Raw genomic sequence first — 17,061 nt, 5'->3', positions numbered from 1 at the left:
TTACAATTTCAAGCAACGAGAATTTCTGCAATTACACTGCTTTTGCTTCTTTGGAGTATCATCTCTTGCTTCAACGCTACATCGTTGTCGTGATTTTGGAGATTCTGTCTTGCTAATGAAGCAAGTGTGCAAAGGTTACATAAAAGAAAAGAATAATTTAACGTAAAAATAACATGAAACGAGCAAACATTAGCGTGAAGGGACTGAAGAAATGGTTAAAGATGTAGAGACCAAAATTTAAAAAACCTATAACTTAATAAGAAATCAAAGAAGCCCGTAACAATTAACAACATGAACCGAACATATAATAGCACAAAGTGAGTAGAAAAAGGTCAAATAAACAAATATCAGAATTAATCGAACATATATTTAAAAGGGAAACCAAACAAACATTACCATTGGCAAGGTTTGTTAACCTTTTGGTAAAAGAGATGAGAGACAAGTAAATAAATATTTTAAATGGTGTTTATTTGATGCATCATACATGATCCAAACCTTTGAACCAACTAAGAGCAATCACTTCCTTGCATTTCCTCTCAAATCAACTGCATCCAGCCACGTTCTTGTTTAGTTCTTAAAAGACATAGAAATGTTTGTGAGGACTGAAGTAGTATAGTACCTTTAAGCATGCTGGTTTAATGTAACGTAGAGGTGAAACAGAATTACACTGGTAATCTATACCATGTTTCATAATAAACCACAGTATAGATAGTTTTCATAGTTAAAAATATTCTAGTTTCAATTTCCATTTTAATTGTTTCTATTTCGGCTGCACCAGAAAGGAAATGTTTTAAGATGTAGTCAAAGAAAAAAAGAAAGCTTCTCACTCGTCAATAAGCTGCCCAAAGCTTCAGCGAAAATGCTTTCCTTATTTTTATCTACTACTAGCTTACAAGATGACAAGGATTGGTGTAACAAGTGTGTCCGAATAATTTAAATGGATAAAAGGGCAAACCCAATGCATAAGAATCCCGCCAATGCGGGGTTTGGGAAGGGGTAGATTTAAGGAGCATTACCTCTGCAAGCGGAGAATTTTCTCATTACTGTCAATACTACATACAATTTATATAATAAAAAAATAAAAATTGATGATGGAAAGGGTTATACGGCTTATGCTTCAGACAGTGATAGACCCGACAGCTTTCTCCATGGTTTCAGTATATATATGCAGTGAATGAACTTGAACTATAAGGTACAATTCATTACAAAGTCAAAGCTAACTTAGTTGAAGTGTTGTAGACCATGGAAGTAAGGTTCTAGACCAGTTATTAAATTTTTTTTTTTTGGGGGGTGTTAATGCTCTTGTAACACACTTTGACCCCTTGATAATGGATTTTAATCTCTTCTCACCATAGTCACTCCAGTTCAGTACAACCGTGTTTTCGTAACACCCACGAAAAATTTAGATTCACACCAAACAATCTGTACAAATTCAATTCATAACAACAAGAGAAATATGTATATTTTTGTGTGAAAGTTGTCGCAATTACCGAAACAAAGATCAAGAATAGCGAGAAAGAAAAAGACTTACACCACTTGGAAAGTCGGCCGAGGCAGAAGCGTCCTCCGAGACTGTGGTTGCACAGCCGGAGGCCCCGTCGGGGTCGGGGATGGTTGTTTAGGCCGCTGTTGTGGTTCCAATTGCGTCGGCTCAACCCCTGGTTGTGGTTGTCGGTATTTTTGTGCTAATGCTAGCAATTTTGACTGTAACTGCGCTTGTGGATGCTCCGGCAATATCACATTTGTCGATGCTCTACACATTGCCGTGAAATCGAGTTGTCTCGCGGGCTTTTTCGCCGGAAAATCGGCCGCTGTTGTCACCATTTCCGTCACAGAAGGTTCACCTTGCTCCATTACACATCAAACTCGAATACAACCATAAATTATATACATTTAACGAAATTAAACAATTCAAATTACAATCGATTTTGCTTTCGATTACTTAGGAATAACTTAAAATAAGAAACATTGTTCATCAAAGAGCTTTGATAGTCGCCGGAAACGTTGAAGACTGGTCGGAATCTGGCAATATCAATTTGTAAAGACGGATTAACTAGGTTTTGGGTGAGAGAGAGAGCTGAGGAGGGTTCTCTTCACTCCCTCTTGGACCTTTTGAAATTCAATTTTTGTAAATAATGGACGGCTGGATGAGGGATGGAGAATTATCAGACAGATTAAATTGAAAGATTTTGTTGAACGGTTGGGATTCGGTGAAAGAATGGTAATCAGTTGTAAGCCGTTAGATTTAAGAATCCAATCTGAGTGAAAAGAGAGTACCGAAAGGTCGTGTTTGGTAGGAGATTATTATTGGAATTTTGGCGCCAAAGTGTTTGGGATTTATGGTGCTATCATTCACGTGTACAGGTTTGTTGTCTTGATGTCATACGGATGATATGTGAACTGTGAATTGAAACCAATTTGAAAAAGGCATTTTCGAGAATAAGGTTTAGGATATTGATAGGAAACCAATCCGATAATCCGATTTCATAGGAATCCGATTGATCCATGATTTTAGATTGATCCAATCCAATAATGTTTCTGAATGTGAATTTTTTTTTCATAATTTATTTCAAGTATTATTAGATAAATTACATTCACTTTTTATGAAATTTAGCAAATTTATATTTTTTCATATATCGACTCGAGTTGAGCAATGAGGTAATTTAACCTATATAAAAATGGAGAAATATTTTAATGGCATGTAATTTTAATAACTTAAGAAAGTTTTTCTAATGTACAAATTCCTTTTTCCTTTTATTTTCTTTTTCTTTTGTTTTATTATTATTATTTGTTATCTCTTCTTAAAATTTCTTATTTTTGCCCTCGAGTATGATGTATGTGAAGTAACATTTTTCTAAGTTCTTCTTATTATTTTTTTCTCTTGTTTGTAAAAGCTTACTTTAATTTCATGAACAACTGGTTTGTTTGTTTGAGTGTAAATTATTTTTTGTGTTTTCTGATGTTTGGTTGTTGTAAAAATAACTTATTTATCAATTTTTTGCAAGTTGTTTTACACGCTCCAATAGATTGACTCGGCCTCAACCTCGACCTAACCTTTGCCAAACAACGAAAAATAAAAATAAAAGAAAATATTTTACCTGAAAAAATAAAATATTTTAGTCCAAACAAACAGAACCTAAATGTTCATATTTTAAATTTTAAAATTTTTTATTGCATATTTTTCAGAATAGTGGCATAGTATTTGAATCTTAATTATTGCACTTCTATTTTTTTAGTTTTTTATTTTGCTACAATGTTAGTTAGAAAAATATATACTCGTATATATTTGATCATTTTCAATGTGCATCCTCTAAAAATAAATTTCTAAGCACTTTCATCTTGCATGGTCCCATAGATTAGTTTAAAAGCACAGCACACCCCGGTTATCAGAAAAATACTATGGTTGGAATTGACAGAAATTGTAATTGAGCTGAATTGAACAGAATTACTGCAATTTTTCACCTTTGGAATTTCTTTTGCGATACTCCATAGGAAAGTAAGGCCTTGAGAATTCAAATCCCAGAATGACGGGAGCCTCTTACATTGGGCTAGCTAAAGGTATCCGAGCCACCATTAGTCAATGAATCAACGTAGGAAACATGAAATGAGTCCAAACCAAAAAAATGAGCTCTGACAGCAAGATTTCACTATTAGCTCCAACTTTTTCTAATGATTCATATAGTTCACTAATAGAATTGAACTGATTTCACTGTAAATACTTGATTTTGTTCATATATGTACATGAAAATTTACTTGTAGTATGTCATGCTCATGGAGGATTGTGAGTACCTGCAGACTCTAGCTTCTTTATAAACAAGACCTGGTTGGCACAAGTACCCTTTGCTCGGGCTGCAATGCCCGTCTTCTGAACAGATGCACTGTCCTTCCAAGGCACACCCGTCGCCTTTTTTAGCCTCTCTCCCGAACAAAATTTCATCCGACCATTCGCTAGAAAACATGTTCTGAGGGTCCAGTTGCTTCTTTGCAGCCACAAACTTGTTAAAACTCGGGTACTTCTTCTGCACATTCAAGAATGCCAAGTTTCTGTTTTTAGCCCAATGTGGCTTAGCCTCATACTTGAAGAATGCCATTTGCTCTACTTCTTCCCACACATCTTGGTTTAGCCTCGGAGTTGAAGACTCATCAGCGCGATAATAGTTGAAGTCCACGACCACAGAGTCCTCGGATTGGCCTAGATACGCCCCCGAGGCCTTAATGAAACGTATTAGGAGCCCGTTGTAGATATCAATTCCACAAAAATTCTCTGGTTTCAAGTCCCTCAATTTTCTCACGTCGCGAAGGAAATCTGCAAACTTATGGGGGGGAAAAATTGCTGTCGACTCGTAAAAGAATAGGCCTTTGATTCTTGGATCCCAGGAACAAGCACTATCGATTCTCGTGGTTGGAGAATATAAACAAGAGCCAGAGGTCTGCATTTTGCCTTGATAACCTACAACTGGATAGCCAGTGAAGATCAAATTGTTCTTCAATCCGTTAGCGATTAATTTCTTGTATCCCATAAATGAATTCGCCATTGCGCATTTGCCATTGACATTTCTTGCATTCTCCAGTGCTTTCTCTGTGTTTTCAGATATAAAAACGTTCAAACACAATGCTACATTATAGAATGCAATCTAAACGTTCAAACACAATGCTACACTGTAGAATATAATCTAAATGTTCAAACACAATGCTACATTATAGAATATAATGTAAGTGTTCAAACAGAATACTACATTACCTAATATAATCTGAATGCTCAAACACAATGCTACATTATAGATTTACCAGGGAAAAAAATGCTGCATTATAGAATATAATCTAAATGTTCAAACACAATGCTACATTACCGCTGTCTCCACTGCTTTCATCTTCAAAACCCTAAACCCTAAACCCTAATATGGTCTAAATGTCTGCTTTCATCTTCAAAACCCTAAACCCTAAACCCTAATATGGTCTAAATGTTCAAGCACAATGCTACATTATAGAATATGTTCAAACACAATGGTGCATTTTAGAATATGATCCAAGTGTTCAAACACAATGGTGCATTGTAGAATATAATCTAAATGTTATATATATATCTATAGAAGTTGAATTGGAAGATAAAAATTGGAGGGAAGAGACAAAATTAACCTGCAGCTCTGACTGATTTGGAGACAAGAATAGAATTGGATTGGAAGCCTAGGAAGTCATTTACTCCATCTCCTGTTGTGTCTAGAGGAACTCTATCGTCATATCTGTACACAGCTGTGTGTCTTGATGGATACCATGTAATGTCTGCAAACTCATGTTTCGTTGCATGGTCCATGAACTCATCCTCAATACGAGCATCGTCTGTGAAATTATAGGTTATGCTTCTCTTAAATCCTCTCTCCAAAGAGAATGTCACCTACAATACAATTCATTTCAGATTTTAATATGTCTTTGGGAAATCTGGTGCCTTGAATTTGGAATTAGAGGAAATTTAAGACAAATATAGTGAATTCATTTTAATGAGAATTCAACATGATTCAACGGTTAGATAATGAAGCAGAAGTTATAAAGAATGAATAAGTGAACGATTTTGAATCCACAAAATTAAGAGAAACTAATTTTGATATTGAATGAATAAATTTACTTTTACAGAACATATATTTATATTAGGAAATAAATCCTAAAACTGTCTCTAAAAGTTAAAAAAACATAAAAGATAAATTTCCTAATCACTAAAAAACAAACAAATTCCAAAATTCGAAGAATCTAAATCTGTTTAAACCTCCGACAAAAATTCCTAAATAATAAACCATCTTCCTATAACCAACAAGCCAGTAGCCATAACTTCCCAAAGGAATGTCAAGGTTCGAGCCTAAGTGGAGGCATGTGTGTGTAAGAAGGAAGGAAAAAAAAAAAAAAAAAAGAAGAAGGTCCATCTTCCTATATGACTAAAAAAACGATTTTGGAGTCTTAAAGGACGAATTTTGGCAGTAAAACAGCATACATCACAAGCAAAGATGATGAGTATTAATCATTGGACCGATTGATGTTGAACAAGAATGAGTCTTTTTCGATCAAAATGGACTCGTCAAAATTATCCTGAAAATTTGTACGCGGTCCAAACAATCTCCATATTCATCGTCATATCCTCTCTACATCACATTACCTGCACTTACATGCATTAATTATTATATCTACCCTATTCTACTACATCATTAGATTTGCTTGCCACACAGCATGAGATACAGCTAGCTAGTAAGTAGTAACAACAAATTGCAATGATTCCTTGCCCGTGCTCTTATTAGTTTATCCTTTAATCTTCACACACACCCACATATATATATTTCAGTGTCACATTTCAATTTTGAGTTGATCAATTTCAACACATCCAACCATCTGCAAACCAATTTTGGTTGATTTAATCATGAGGTGACATTGATGTCTCATTAATTAATCTCCATATATAGAAACATATATACATATTTCAGTGTCACATTTCAAATTTGAGTTGATCAATTTCAACACATCCAACTATCTACAAACCAATTTTGGTTGAATTAAACCAGGGGTGATATTGATGTCACACACACACACATATATATAGAACTGACCTTAGAGATAACACCCAACAATCCCAAAGAAACTTTTGCTGCATTGAGGAGTGGATCATGAGCCTCCAATCTAACAACCTTCGCATACCCTTCAGATTGTTTTGCAGGAACAATTAGGCTCATCCCTACAACATGATCATGAATGGCTCCTCCTTTCCCCCACCACGAGCTCCCGTGTGCCCCGGTGCTAATCATTCCGGCCACGCTGACACCCTCCCAATACGGCGCAGCCACCAAGCTCAGCCCCGCCTCCTCCACCCTATCGATCAGCGCTCGGAGGCTCACCCCGGCATCAGCTGTCACAACCAGATTGTTTACATCAACTTCAATACCGGAATTGTACATTTCGGTGCTAATTAGGATTGAATTTGTGGACATTGATGTCGGGCAGGCCAGTTTTGGGATGGTGTGTGAAAATTTGGTGACTACTTTGACTTTGAGCTTGTTCTTGTTTGCATTGGCGATGGCTGAAAGAAGCTCTGTTTGGGTTGTTGGATAAGTGATGTTTGGGACATGGCATTCTTTTCTGTCCCCCCAAACACCGTAGGAGTTGGAGAGATTGCAGCCGGTTTGGTTGCATTGGACGGGTGGCGGTGGCGGCATGGCATGGATGGTGGTGGCCAAGTGCAGGGTGTGAAGGAGCCACCAGAGGCAGAGGCCAAGGTTAGCCATCAAATTAACACTCGTTTTTGGCTCAATTTTTGTGATTTAGGCTATGGTTTGTTGGGGGCTCATATTTGGGGGTAAGGAGGGAAGGTAATGCTTTGAAGGGAGATTAGAGAGAGAGAAGAAAAGTTGCTTGAATTGTACACCAAGATAGATACATACACACGTTTATATATATATATATATATATATATATATATATATATATATTACATACATGGAAAAGAATCATTTACTAATAGATACATGTTCGCTTGAAAATGTGGGGAAGACTTTTAAGACTAGTGACTAGTAGCCCGTTTAGTTGCATAGAAATAAGCAAGAAAAAAATATATATATAAAATGAAAAAAAAGTGAAGTGAATAGAAAAAAAATTATTTTTGCATTTGGTTAGAATGAAAATTTATTCAAGAAAATTGTAAAAAAATATTAATTTATTATTTTGAATAGCATGAAAATAAAAAGAAATCGATTAAAAATACAAATTTACCCTTATAATTTTAAATACTAATAAATAAATGAATTTGTATTTATTGATGTACATTTTTAGCAAAGAAATAGTAAAATAATGGATTATTAAATTTAATAATATAATTATTTTTTGTTGTTGCCAATTATATATGAATTTGTGGAAAAATAAAGAAAGGTGAAAAAAAAAAAAAAAAAAAAACAAAACAAAACAAAGAAAAAGTTAGTTTTGCAGAGAACTTGCCTCTTAGAAATCCAGTACAAAAATAAAGGAAGAAATTGTTTTTCACTATTGGGTAAAATAGGAATGTCAAATTAAAAGGCAAACATTTCACTCAAAAAAATTATTTCCTTGTGTTTTGTGCATGAAAAGTTTTGAAAGAAAATAAACAAGTATGGAAATAAAATTTTCCATTAGTTTTTTCTTTCTATATATCCAAACTCTACAAAAATTTAAAAATCTTATGTTTCCTTTATTTTCTAGCTGTTTTCACCTAACCAACTAAAGTCGTAAGTTATATCCTGTCATGGAGGAAATTCTTCCGAATGCTCTTCCCTATTGTTATAGATTTTGTCCATGTTTCCTTTTATTGTAAATATTGGAGGGATTTGTGGGGAAATTTTTTTTTAGTATTGATATTGTTTCCTGTATCTATCTCTTTTCATTCTCATTATTTTTTATCCTATATAAAAGAGTCTTTACCTCATGAGAAGAGAAATTATTATAATAAAAGATATGTAACCTTTTGGGGATTTGTGTGCTATACTATAGATGTAAGAACCACCTTCCTACTTTGTTTCTTTATTCAATTTTAGGTTTATATGGACTCAATTATGATAAAAATATGATACCGGGTATGTATCTAGGCGTGATATTAATTGCTACCTTTTTTCAAATATCAACTAATTTATACTGATTTTGTTTGAGTCCATTACACCGCGATTATGACTACGAACCATATAAATATCGGCCAATTTATACTAATAACTAATACCGTTACTATGACGGCAAGTGTGAACCATGTACAATACATAGACAATGCTAAATATTTATTCTATTTTTATTTTTATTTTATTTTTAAAAATAAAATAATAATTTATATAATATATTGAACAGAATACACATTTCACTGGCTTAAAAGTAATAATATAATAAAATAAAAATATAAGATATTTTTTTTTGGGTGCACATATATCTAACAAAAAATGTCAACATATATATCATAGCCATGCTCAATAATATGTACCTAATTTCAGCTACGTTAAAAGACATGCCAGTTTGATGCTTGTCTTGGAGTTTATGTGTTTTGGCATTATATATAAGTATTTCTTTTGACTTCTATACCCGAAACAAACCTTTAAAATTTTAAAACTTATCTCCACAAAACCAAATCATCTGAAAAATAAATATTTTTTGAGTCACCTCTCGCTCTCTCTGCGCCTGCATGTGTGTGTGCAGTGCACACTTTGTACCATGAGTGGGTGTGGTTAAACCCCCATCCATCTCTAACACTTCAGGGCCCATTCAACCAATACACAACCATGCCTGAGTCCGATACACATTTCTACATAGATCTGTCAATGAATCGGATTGGATCAGATCGATCAAATTCATATCTTATTTGTTAAGTAAATGGATTATCGGATTCAGATCATTAACGGATTCTCGAACTGAATGTCCCAATCCATATCCTATTTAATTCGGACTCGGATCGGATCGGATTCGAAATCGAATTAAATTAATATTTACTAATATATATAATTATAAAGAGTATGATTTTATTAGTATGTGTACTAAGAGATTTATTAACATATAGATGAGAACACCACAATATTTATATATAATATTGTTATTATTTTGGATTTTTGGGTTGCCTCTAGTACAATTCTAATAGGAGTATTGATATATATATGTGTGTAAAATTATTGATAAATAATTATTTATATATATAATCTCAATCGGATCGGATCGGATTTTTATCGGATCGGATCAGCATAATCCTTATCCGATTTGTTAAGTTAACGGATTATCGGATTTGGATCGTAACCGGGTTATCGAATTTTTTATTTAATCCATATCCGACTAATCGGATCTGGATCAGGATCTGCTCTATTGACAGGTCTACTTCTATACCCCTATAAATCGATTGATTCAATTGATTTATATTAATATTTGTTCAAATTTATTACACCGTTACACAAAGAGAGAAAAACATAAAAATCTATCTCTCTCTCTCTCTCTCTCTCTCTCTCGCACACACACACACATAATTATACTAAGGGTAAAGTGCAAAAAACTCCCCTAAACTTTACTCTCTCTTCCTAAAAACCCCCCTGAACTTCTATTTTTACAATAAACCCTCTAAACTATTTCAATTTTTGCAATATACCCCAAGCAACACTATTCCGGCAAGTTCTGTCCGTGAAATGAGCACGTGGCCTATGCTACAATTTTAAAATGACAATTTTACCCTTATTTAATAAATCCCCAAATTGAGCCCTTTCAACCTGTTTCAGTCTATGACTTCACACACTCCCCAATTTCTAGAGAGAGAAGGCAACACCACCATCGCTACGAAGGCCTCAAAATGGCGATTTCTTTGGGGGTTTTCTCTACCGTATTGGTTGACGACACGGCGTCGTTCTCCAAGTTGTCGTCTTTGTCTCTGCGGCTTGTCGGAGCTCCAGTTGTTTCTCCTGCTCGTGTTAGCATGCGCACAATGCGCACGGTTACCTATGCCACCGCGTCGAAGCTGGCGACTGTTCCAGGGAAGCGGGAGCCGATAGGAATCATGAAGCTCCGCCGCGTGTCGCCGGAAATACAAGCGTTCCTTGGCGGCGTCCCTGAGATCCCTCGCACCCAAGCCCTCAAGTAGATTTGGGCTTACATCAAACAGGAAAACCTTCAGGACCTGAAAACATGAAGATCATAGTCTGTGATGAGAAGCTGAAGAGTATATTTGCGGGGAAGGAGCGTGTTGGGTTTCTTGAGATCGCCGGGTTGATCAATCCTCACTTTCTTAAATCAACAAACTGCAGGAGATGGTTTTAGATTTAATTATGTATATGAGAGTTTCTAGCTGATAATATTGCTCATAGAGAGAAGACCGGTAAGGCTTTTGGTAAGGTTTTCAAGTCTGCCTATATCCACAGGCATTGCCCTTTTCTGGATTTTGTGGAATAGTTTCCCCTTTTGGGCTTCTTAATTAATGCGTAGGCTTCTGAATGCAACGTTTTTAGTACTACTGAATCTGGTGTTTTGTTGTACAGGCTCTGTGATGCAAGAATTTATGCCCTAGCTAGTATTTTATTATTTGATGTTTACATGAACACCTTATTGGCATGTTTATAATGGTTTTGATGGCATTGTCCCATGTTTGGCTTTGCTTCAAATTTCCATCTCAGGACTTGCAGCACACCCTTTGAATTGGGATGCTCTCCTAGAAATGCATCAATGGTGTTGAATGTGACGAGTAAAAAAAAAAACCCTTTTTCAGTCTTACAAGTCATAGATATGTATATATATATATATGTAGTTACACAGACCTGAGACCCATCTCATGGATCCCTTCACAAAATTCAAATACTATCCACTTCATCTGCACCTTCGATCACAAAATTAAGGGTTAAATGCAAAAAAACCCCCTAAACTATTAGCCAATCAGCAATAAACCCCCCTGAACTTCAAAATTTTCAAAAAACCCCCCTGAACTATAATTTTTGTTGCAGATAGCTCCATCCGGCGACCGGCCGGTTGAATTTCGCCGTTAAAACCATCACATGCAGTCACGTGATCACACAATATATACCTAATGGCCATAATGCCCTTATGAGCATAAAAGACTATATTACCCTTATTATGAACATTACACCCAAACACACCCTTAGTTTACTGTTACACCCAATTACTCAAACACACCCTCATCACTTTATATATATTACATGTAGAGAGAGAGAGTTACAAACACTGTTTATCTTCTTCATCAAACCTAACTGCAAGATGGTAGTAAGTTTCTTTCCCTGTGATGCCTGCACTACGAATTTAAGGAGGAAACAAGAGAGCATACAGTTTTCAAACCCTCAATTTGAGAACTGGGTTTACAAGGACTCATCAACATTGTGTTTTTACACTACATGATTTGAGTCAAAGTGACCTCCATATCATCTAAAGGATCAAAGTTCTAATTAGCTGTTGGGTTACAGTTCATTGATATTATATATATATATATATATATATATATATATATATATATATATATTCTAATGGTGTATTATAACCAATTCAACTTCTCCATTAAAGCTTACAAATTTTTTTCTATTGTGATGAATCTGCTGATCGATTAAATGGTCTATACCAGTCCAATCAAATACTTAAAAAGTTAAATTTTTTGAAATCTTTCTAACAATATGTACTGGGTTTGTTTAAAACAACAAAGTTGCAGAGGTTTGTTTAAATTTATTTATTTTCTTATTTTTTTTAATAATTTGTACTGGGTTTGTTTTGTTCCTACACCCACAATCATACCCATACCAGATTGCAACAGCTCCAAGCCTCCAATAAACAAACCACTGCCAGATATTGATTTTTCCATACCCGGCTTCAAACTCTATGGCCATCGGTGGGAAGCTCTGAGTATCACCGGCCCAACCGAAGATGAAGACATGTGCAGAGTTACAACAACCCATCCAGTCCGGCGAGCTCCGAGCAGCAGCAGCGTCCATTGAAGCCGGCGAGCTCCGAATCGAAGCTGTATGAACTGAACTAGAGTTCCATTGAAGACCCAACTGATACCTCCATATAGACGGCGACCAAACCTGAAGAGCATAAACATTCAATCAATCAGAAAAGCTTCAGCGACCTCTATCAGAAAAGCTTCAACGACCTTTATCGGAAAAGCTTCAGGGAACCGCAAGATTGCGTTTGAGACAGACCCAGAACCTTCAGCGATTAACTCCGGCTACCCCAAGTTTTAGATGACTTGCATCGGAGAGCTGAAGCGACCCACCAATTCGCGAATGAAGAGATGAACCAGCCGAGCTCACCGCCGTTCCTCCGGCAAATCCTCATCGTCGTCCCCGCGGCTACAGTACTTTCCCCTTCTGGGTTTGCAGAGGCATATATGATATACCATATATATGCATAATATATCCCAGTACTCTGTTTGGCTACTAGTGTAGCACTATCCTAGGTCATAGTAAGGGCGGAATTGTCTTTTGCCTTTTCCGGTGACCTGATGGGGTGAATTGCAACAAAACAATAGTTTAGGGGGGTTTTTTGTAGTTCAGGGGGGTTTCTTGCAAAACCCCAATAGTTCAAGGGGGTTTTTTGCATTTAACCCCAAAATTAATAATCTTTTTCCTGATTTTTCAAAATCGGCTATTTGCTTCTTTCTTTGACGTGCCTCCAAATTTTCTCTCTTCACCGGCACCGAAGCCGGCGCAATATCGCCTCCCCTCACCACCACTCAACAGAGGGCACTTTTCATGGCCTACCGTCACTATCGCAATATATATATATATATAGTTGAATAGTGGCTTTTTAAGAAGCTAGACCACGGATCACCATTATATTCTTTTCCAAATTCAAGTTCTCCAATTGGTGTCGCAGCCGGCGTTTTGTTTGTGAAGTGGTTGCTCGTCGCAAAGTTTTACAAGGAGAAGTTAATTACTCAGTTGTGAAAATCCAGATTTAGGATTATTGTGGGAGAGAGATAAGATAAAGAGAGTTGTAGGTCGATTGATGGACGTTCGGCAAAATCCAAAGCTTCACTCCCCCAAATCAGGTTCTAATCAAAATATCCAGAGTCGGCGGCGATTGTCGCCGATGATTGTCGTTGGCTGGTTCAATTGACAGAGGTTGCGATTGGTGGGTAATTCATCCGTCGCCGAATAAGGATATCGTACAGAGGGACAGAGTAGAGAGAGAAAAAGCGTAAGGAGGCGTTTGGCTGCTAACATGAAGTAGTGTGTTAGATAGTTTTTGTGATATATATGGTGATGTGCTGACAGATTCGTATTGATTATTAAGATTGAATTTTGACACATCAGCCACAACATCTAACAAAGTAATTAAACAGCGTCGTTTGATCATAGGGTAAAATGGTAATCTTCTATTTCTGGTTAACTCTGATCATGGTGATTTTTAATTTTGTCCTTAGATGTAATTTTTTAATAGTTCAGGGGCAATGCTTAATTGAGAGGGGTTTTGTGCAATTGCCTGATAATACAAGCGGTTTATTACACTTTACCCTTGTACTAAAGGACTGCCAAGTATTGAGAGTAGATTGATTTGATTGGTAAAAAACTGTCCCCCTATGTATGGTCTAAGTTGCAATGAGCATGAAATTCTCCTTAATATCAACAGGGTGATGATACTGTACTCCACCTTCTTCTTCTCTTTTTTTTGTCACTTGCACAGAAAATGACATAGTTACCCTTCCAAAACATATTCACAATCATAACACTGTATTAAAAAAGTTATAATTGCACTCCACTTTTAAGGATTTTTTTTTGGTCATTTCAGTTATTAAAAAATTTAAGTGGAGTAAAAATGGTGAAAAGTAAAATATGAATGTGTCATCAAAAATAATGATAAATAGTTCAAGAGTTCGAACATGTTTAACTCATTTGTAATTGTCCGACTTTCGATCTCAGCATCAGACTCTACAAAATGAAGAATCATTTGCCTGTTGCCCAAGGAGGCCGTGACTTCAATTCACTAATAAAGATCATGGGCTTATTAAAAATAAAATTTTTATAGAAGCCCACTAACTAAAAAAGGCAGGAAAATTTGATTGGGCCAAGATCTATTAGCCTTATAAGGGTGCCCTTGGCCCACATTCTGACTATGACCTTTATTATGAAACAGGCTTTTTTCTGACTTCATTAACTATACTTTTGCCCTCATATACCCAAAATCTGAGGCCTGACACACTCATGTGACTATCAATTATGTGTGTATCGTTTTCACCACCACACGTGGATCTGACATACAACCCCCAACTTGGTTTCTCCTCGTCCGAGAGAAAAAGAATGCGTATGGAACGGTAAAATTAAGGAGTAAATAATAAAAATTTAAATTAGAACACTCACGAAATATAAATTTTTTTTTTAATAAGATAAAATGAGTTAAAAATTAAATTAGAAGGTGCAAAAAATCACCGATATACTAATCATTGGACTATCGAAACATATATTTTATTAAAAAAAAAAAAACATTCAAAGGAGAGTGATATCCATTAAGAAAAATTATTTGAAATGGTAATTAAAAAACTACAATATCATATAGAAAACAACTTTATCGCTGTGCAAGAAGATCAAAAATATTTATGAATTAGTAAATTAGAATTTCAAAATTCTTCTAATTTACCCTCGCAATATTTATTTTCTATATTTAAAGTTAAAGATATATAAAAAAAAAAAAAACACTTAAGGGCAAAATAGTAAAATAACAACTTTTGTTAATATCATCAGACTTATTTTAGGTCCATAAACTAAACAATATATAAACAAACTCTTCTAATTAAAGGCTAACATTTTGTACATGTGAAAGTGAAGTACAGAGCCCTAACATAACATAAACATGTCATGGTCTTTGAGATATCAACAACACGTAGGTTTATTGGTCCTTTGACTACAACCATGACCAATCACAGCCGTCTATTTTTCTTCCTGGGTCAAATCTGGTCGTTCATTCTCCTCCAGAGTCTTCAGAAGCTGGGCCCCTTTTCTCCTCCCTCTGGCAGTACAGTCACCTTGCAACGCCAGCACCACCGCACGCGCCACCTGCTCCGGCGGCGCCGCCACCCCTTCGCCTGACTCACCACTGTAAATCACCGCCAAGACGCTGATGGCATACTCCTTCCCCCTTCCCGCCATCTTCCCCATCACCTGCACCAACATCGGCACTGCCAGCGCGTGGGCCCTCACCTCTGCCGCCCCCTCCGCCACCATGCAAAGCAGCTCCAGCGCCGCCAGCGCCCTCTCCGCCGCCGCACCCTCTAGGTCCGCCAGCGCCTCCACCACCCCCGCCACCGCACCCGCCTCCACCGCCACGTGTCTGTTCCCCTCCGCCAGACAAAGCGCCAGCAAGATCTTCGTTGCCGGTTTTGCCCCTTCCCTTTCCTTCAAATACCCCACCACCCACTTCATCACCGCCGCCGGACACATCCCCTCGCCGCCGTCCACGGCCGCGGGCGGGTTCGGGACCAGTGACCGCTCCAGCATGTAAAGCGCCTTCACCCTGTCCGAGTGCGACTCGGAACTGAGTTCGAGCTCCGCCACGTGGAAGAGCTCCTGGAGGTTGGTGGTTGAAAGCGCCGGCAACGGCCGCGGCGGGTCAGACTGGTGGGTGGTTTGCGGAGGTGGGTCAGACCGGGAATTCAAAAGTACGTCAGATTCCGTCGGTGGGTGTGGGTGGTGTGAGATGGGCGAGTTTGAGAGCGGGAATCTCCACTGAGTGAAACTCTGGGAGGTGTTTGAGGAGGAAGAGGACTCTGATTCTGCGTGTGGAGGTTGTTGGGGTAGTGGGTCAGAAGGATGTGGCGGAGGAGGAGGTGGTGGTGGGTCAGATTCCGGTGGAGGAAGGGTTGGGGGGTTAGAGGTGGTGGGACTGAGGACGGTTTGAGTACAATGGCGGAAGAAACCACAGGAGAAGAGTGGACCTGGTGTGGTTTTGAGCTTTGGTTGATGTGTTTTCATGATATCGATCTCTTGGCGCCTTAAAGAGAGAGATGGTGTGGCTTCCTTGCTTCAGACTAATTTGTAGAAGTGCTACAGCATGACGGTAGGAGAGAGAGAGAGAGAGAGAGAGAGAGGAGAGAGAGACAGTATGCCTGGGAGGAGTGAGAATGTGAGATGGTGTATTGGTTTTTTACTACGTACTTGCTGCAACTACATCAATCATTTGGATAAGCTTTTTATTTGAAAATTCTATTTGCAAGACATTATTTTGTTGAAAATGAAATTGAATTCTTAATAAAGATATGTAACTGTTATATTGACTCGACCTTCCTTTTAATTTCAAATATATTTGGTTTTTTTAATTTTTTTTACATGATCCCAAGGTAAAAAAATAGAGGGCTCGAAGTAGTTGTGATGAGGTGCACAAAAAATGGGTTTGGTTTTTCGCTAATCGCTACCCTAAGAGGATTATAGGGTTTTGGGTCTTTAGATGGCGTCAAGGTTTGGTGAAATTCTTCTGTGCACGACAAGTACCATATCATCGGTGTTATCGGCCAATGTATTTTATCATGAATGTATCTATTTCAATGGACTATATATCAAAGATTTATAAATTTTCTTGCATCACACGAGTATCATGTCACCGGTGTTATCAGCC

At 37.1% G+C, this 17,061-nt stretch overlaps 3 protein-coding genes and 1 pseudogene across 3 annotated transcripts; 1 reads left to right on the top strand and 3 right to left on the bottom strand.

The window, feature by feature from the left end:
- On the bottom strand, positions 1-2,131 carry LOC132305496 (protein tesmin/TSO1-like CXC 6). Its single transcript, XM_059803132.1, has 2 exons — positions 1,532-2,131; positions 1-112 (listed from the first exon to the last, which is right to left on the bottom strand). The coding sequence occupies exons 1-2, from the start codon at positions 1,852-1,854 to the stop codon at positions 1-3; spliced, it is 435 nt and encodes a 144-aa protein (XP_059659115.1). The 5' UTR covers positions 1,855-2,131.
- A 1,476-nt stretch (positions 2,132-3,607) lies between these two features.
- Positions 3,608-7,333, bottom strand: LOC132304374 (L-gulonolactone oxidase 3). Its single transcript, XM_059802027.1, has 3 exons — positions 6,588-7,333; positions 5,137-5,392; positions 3,608-4,579 (listed from the first exon to the last, which is right to left on the bottom strand). Exons 1-3 carry the CDS (start codon positions 7,257-7,259, stop codon positions 3,750-3,752), a joined length of 1,758 nt encoding a protein of 585 aa, XP_059658010.1. The 5' UTR covers positions 7,260-7,333; the 3' UTR covers positions 3,608-3,749.
- A 2,901-nt stretch (positions 7,334-10,234) lies between these two features.
- Positions 10,235-10,986, top strand: LOC132302388 (protein TRI1-like; annotated as a pseudogene).
- Positions 10,987-15,196: 4,210 nt separating this feature from the next.
- Positions 15,197-16,765, bottom strand: LOC132302387 (actin cytoskeleton-regulatory complex protein sla1). Its single transcript, XM_059799219.1, has one exon. The coding sequence runs from the start codon at positions 16,419-16,421 to the stop codon at positions 15,381-15,383; it is 1,041 nt and encodes a 346-aa protein (XP_059655202.1). The 5' UTR covers positions 16,422-16,765; the 3' UTR covers positions 15,197-15,380.
- Between the last annotated feature and the right edge of the window lie 296 nt (positions 16,766-17,061).

Source organism: Cornus florida, unplaced genomic scaffold (assembly GCF_030987335.1).
Source record: "Cornus florida cultivar Cherokee Brave unplaced genomic scaffold, ASM3098733v1 CherokeeBrave_3.0.0_Hap2_Chr04, whole genome shotgun sequence".
NCBI lineage: Eukaryota > Viridiplantae > Streptophyta > Magnoliopsida > Cornales > Cornaceae > Cornus > Cornus florida.
The sequence above is the reverse complement of the archived record's forward strand: the minus strand, read 5'-3'. Positions and strand labels throughout refer to the sequence as shown.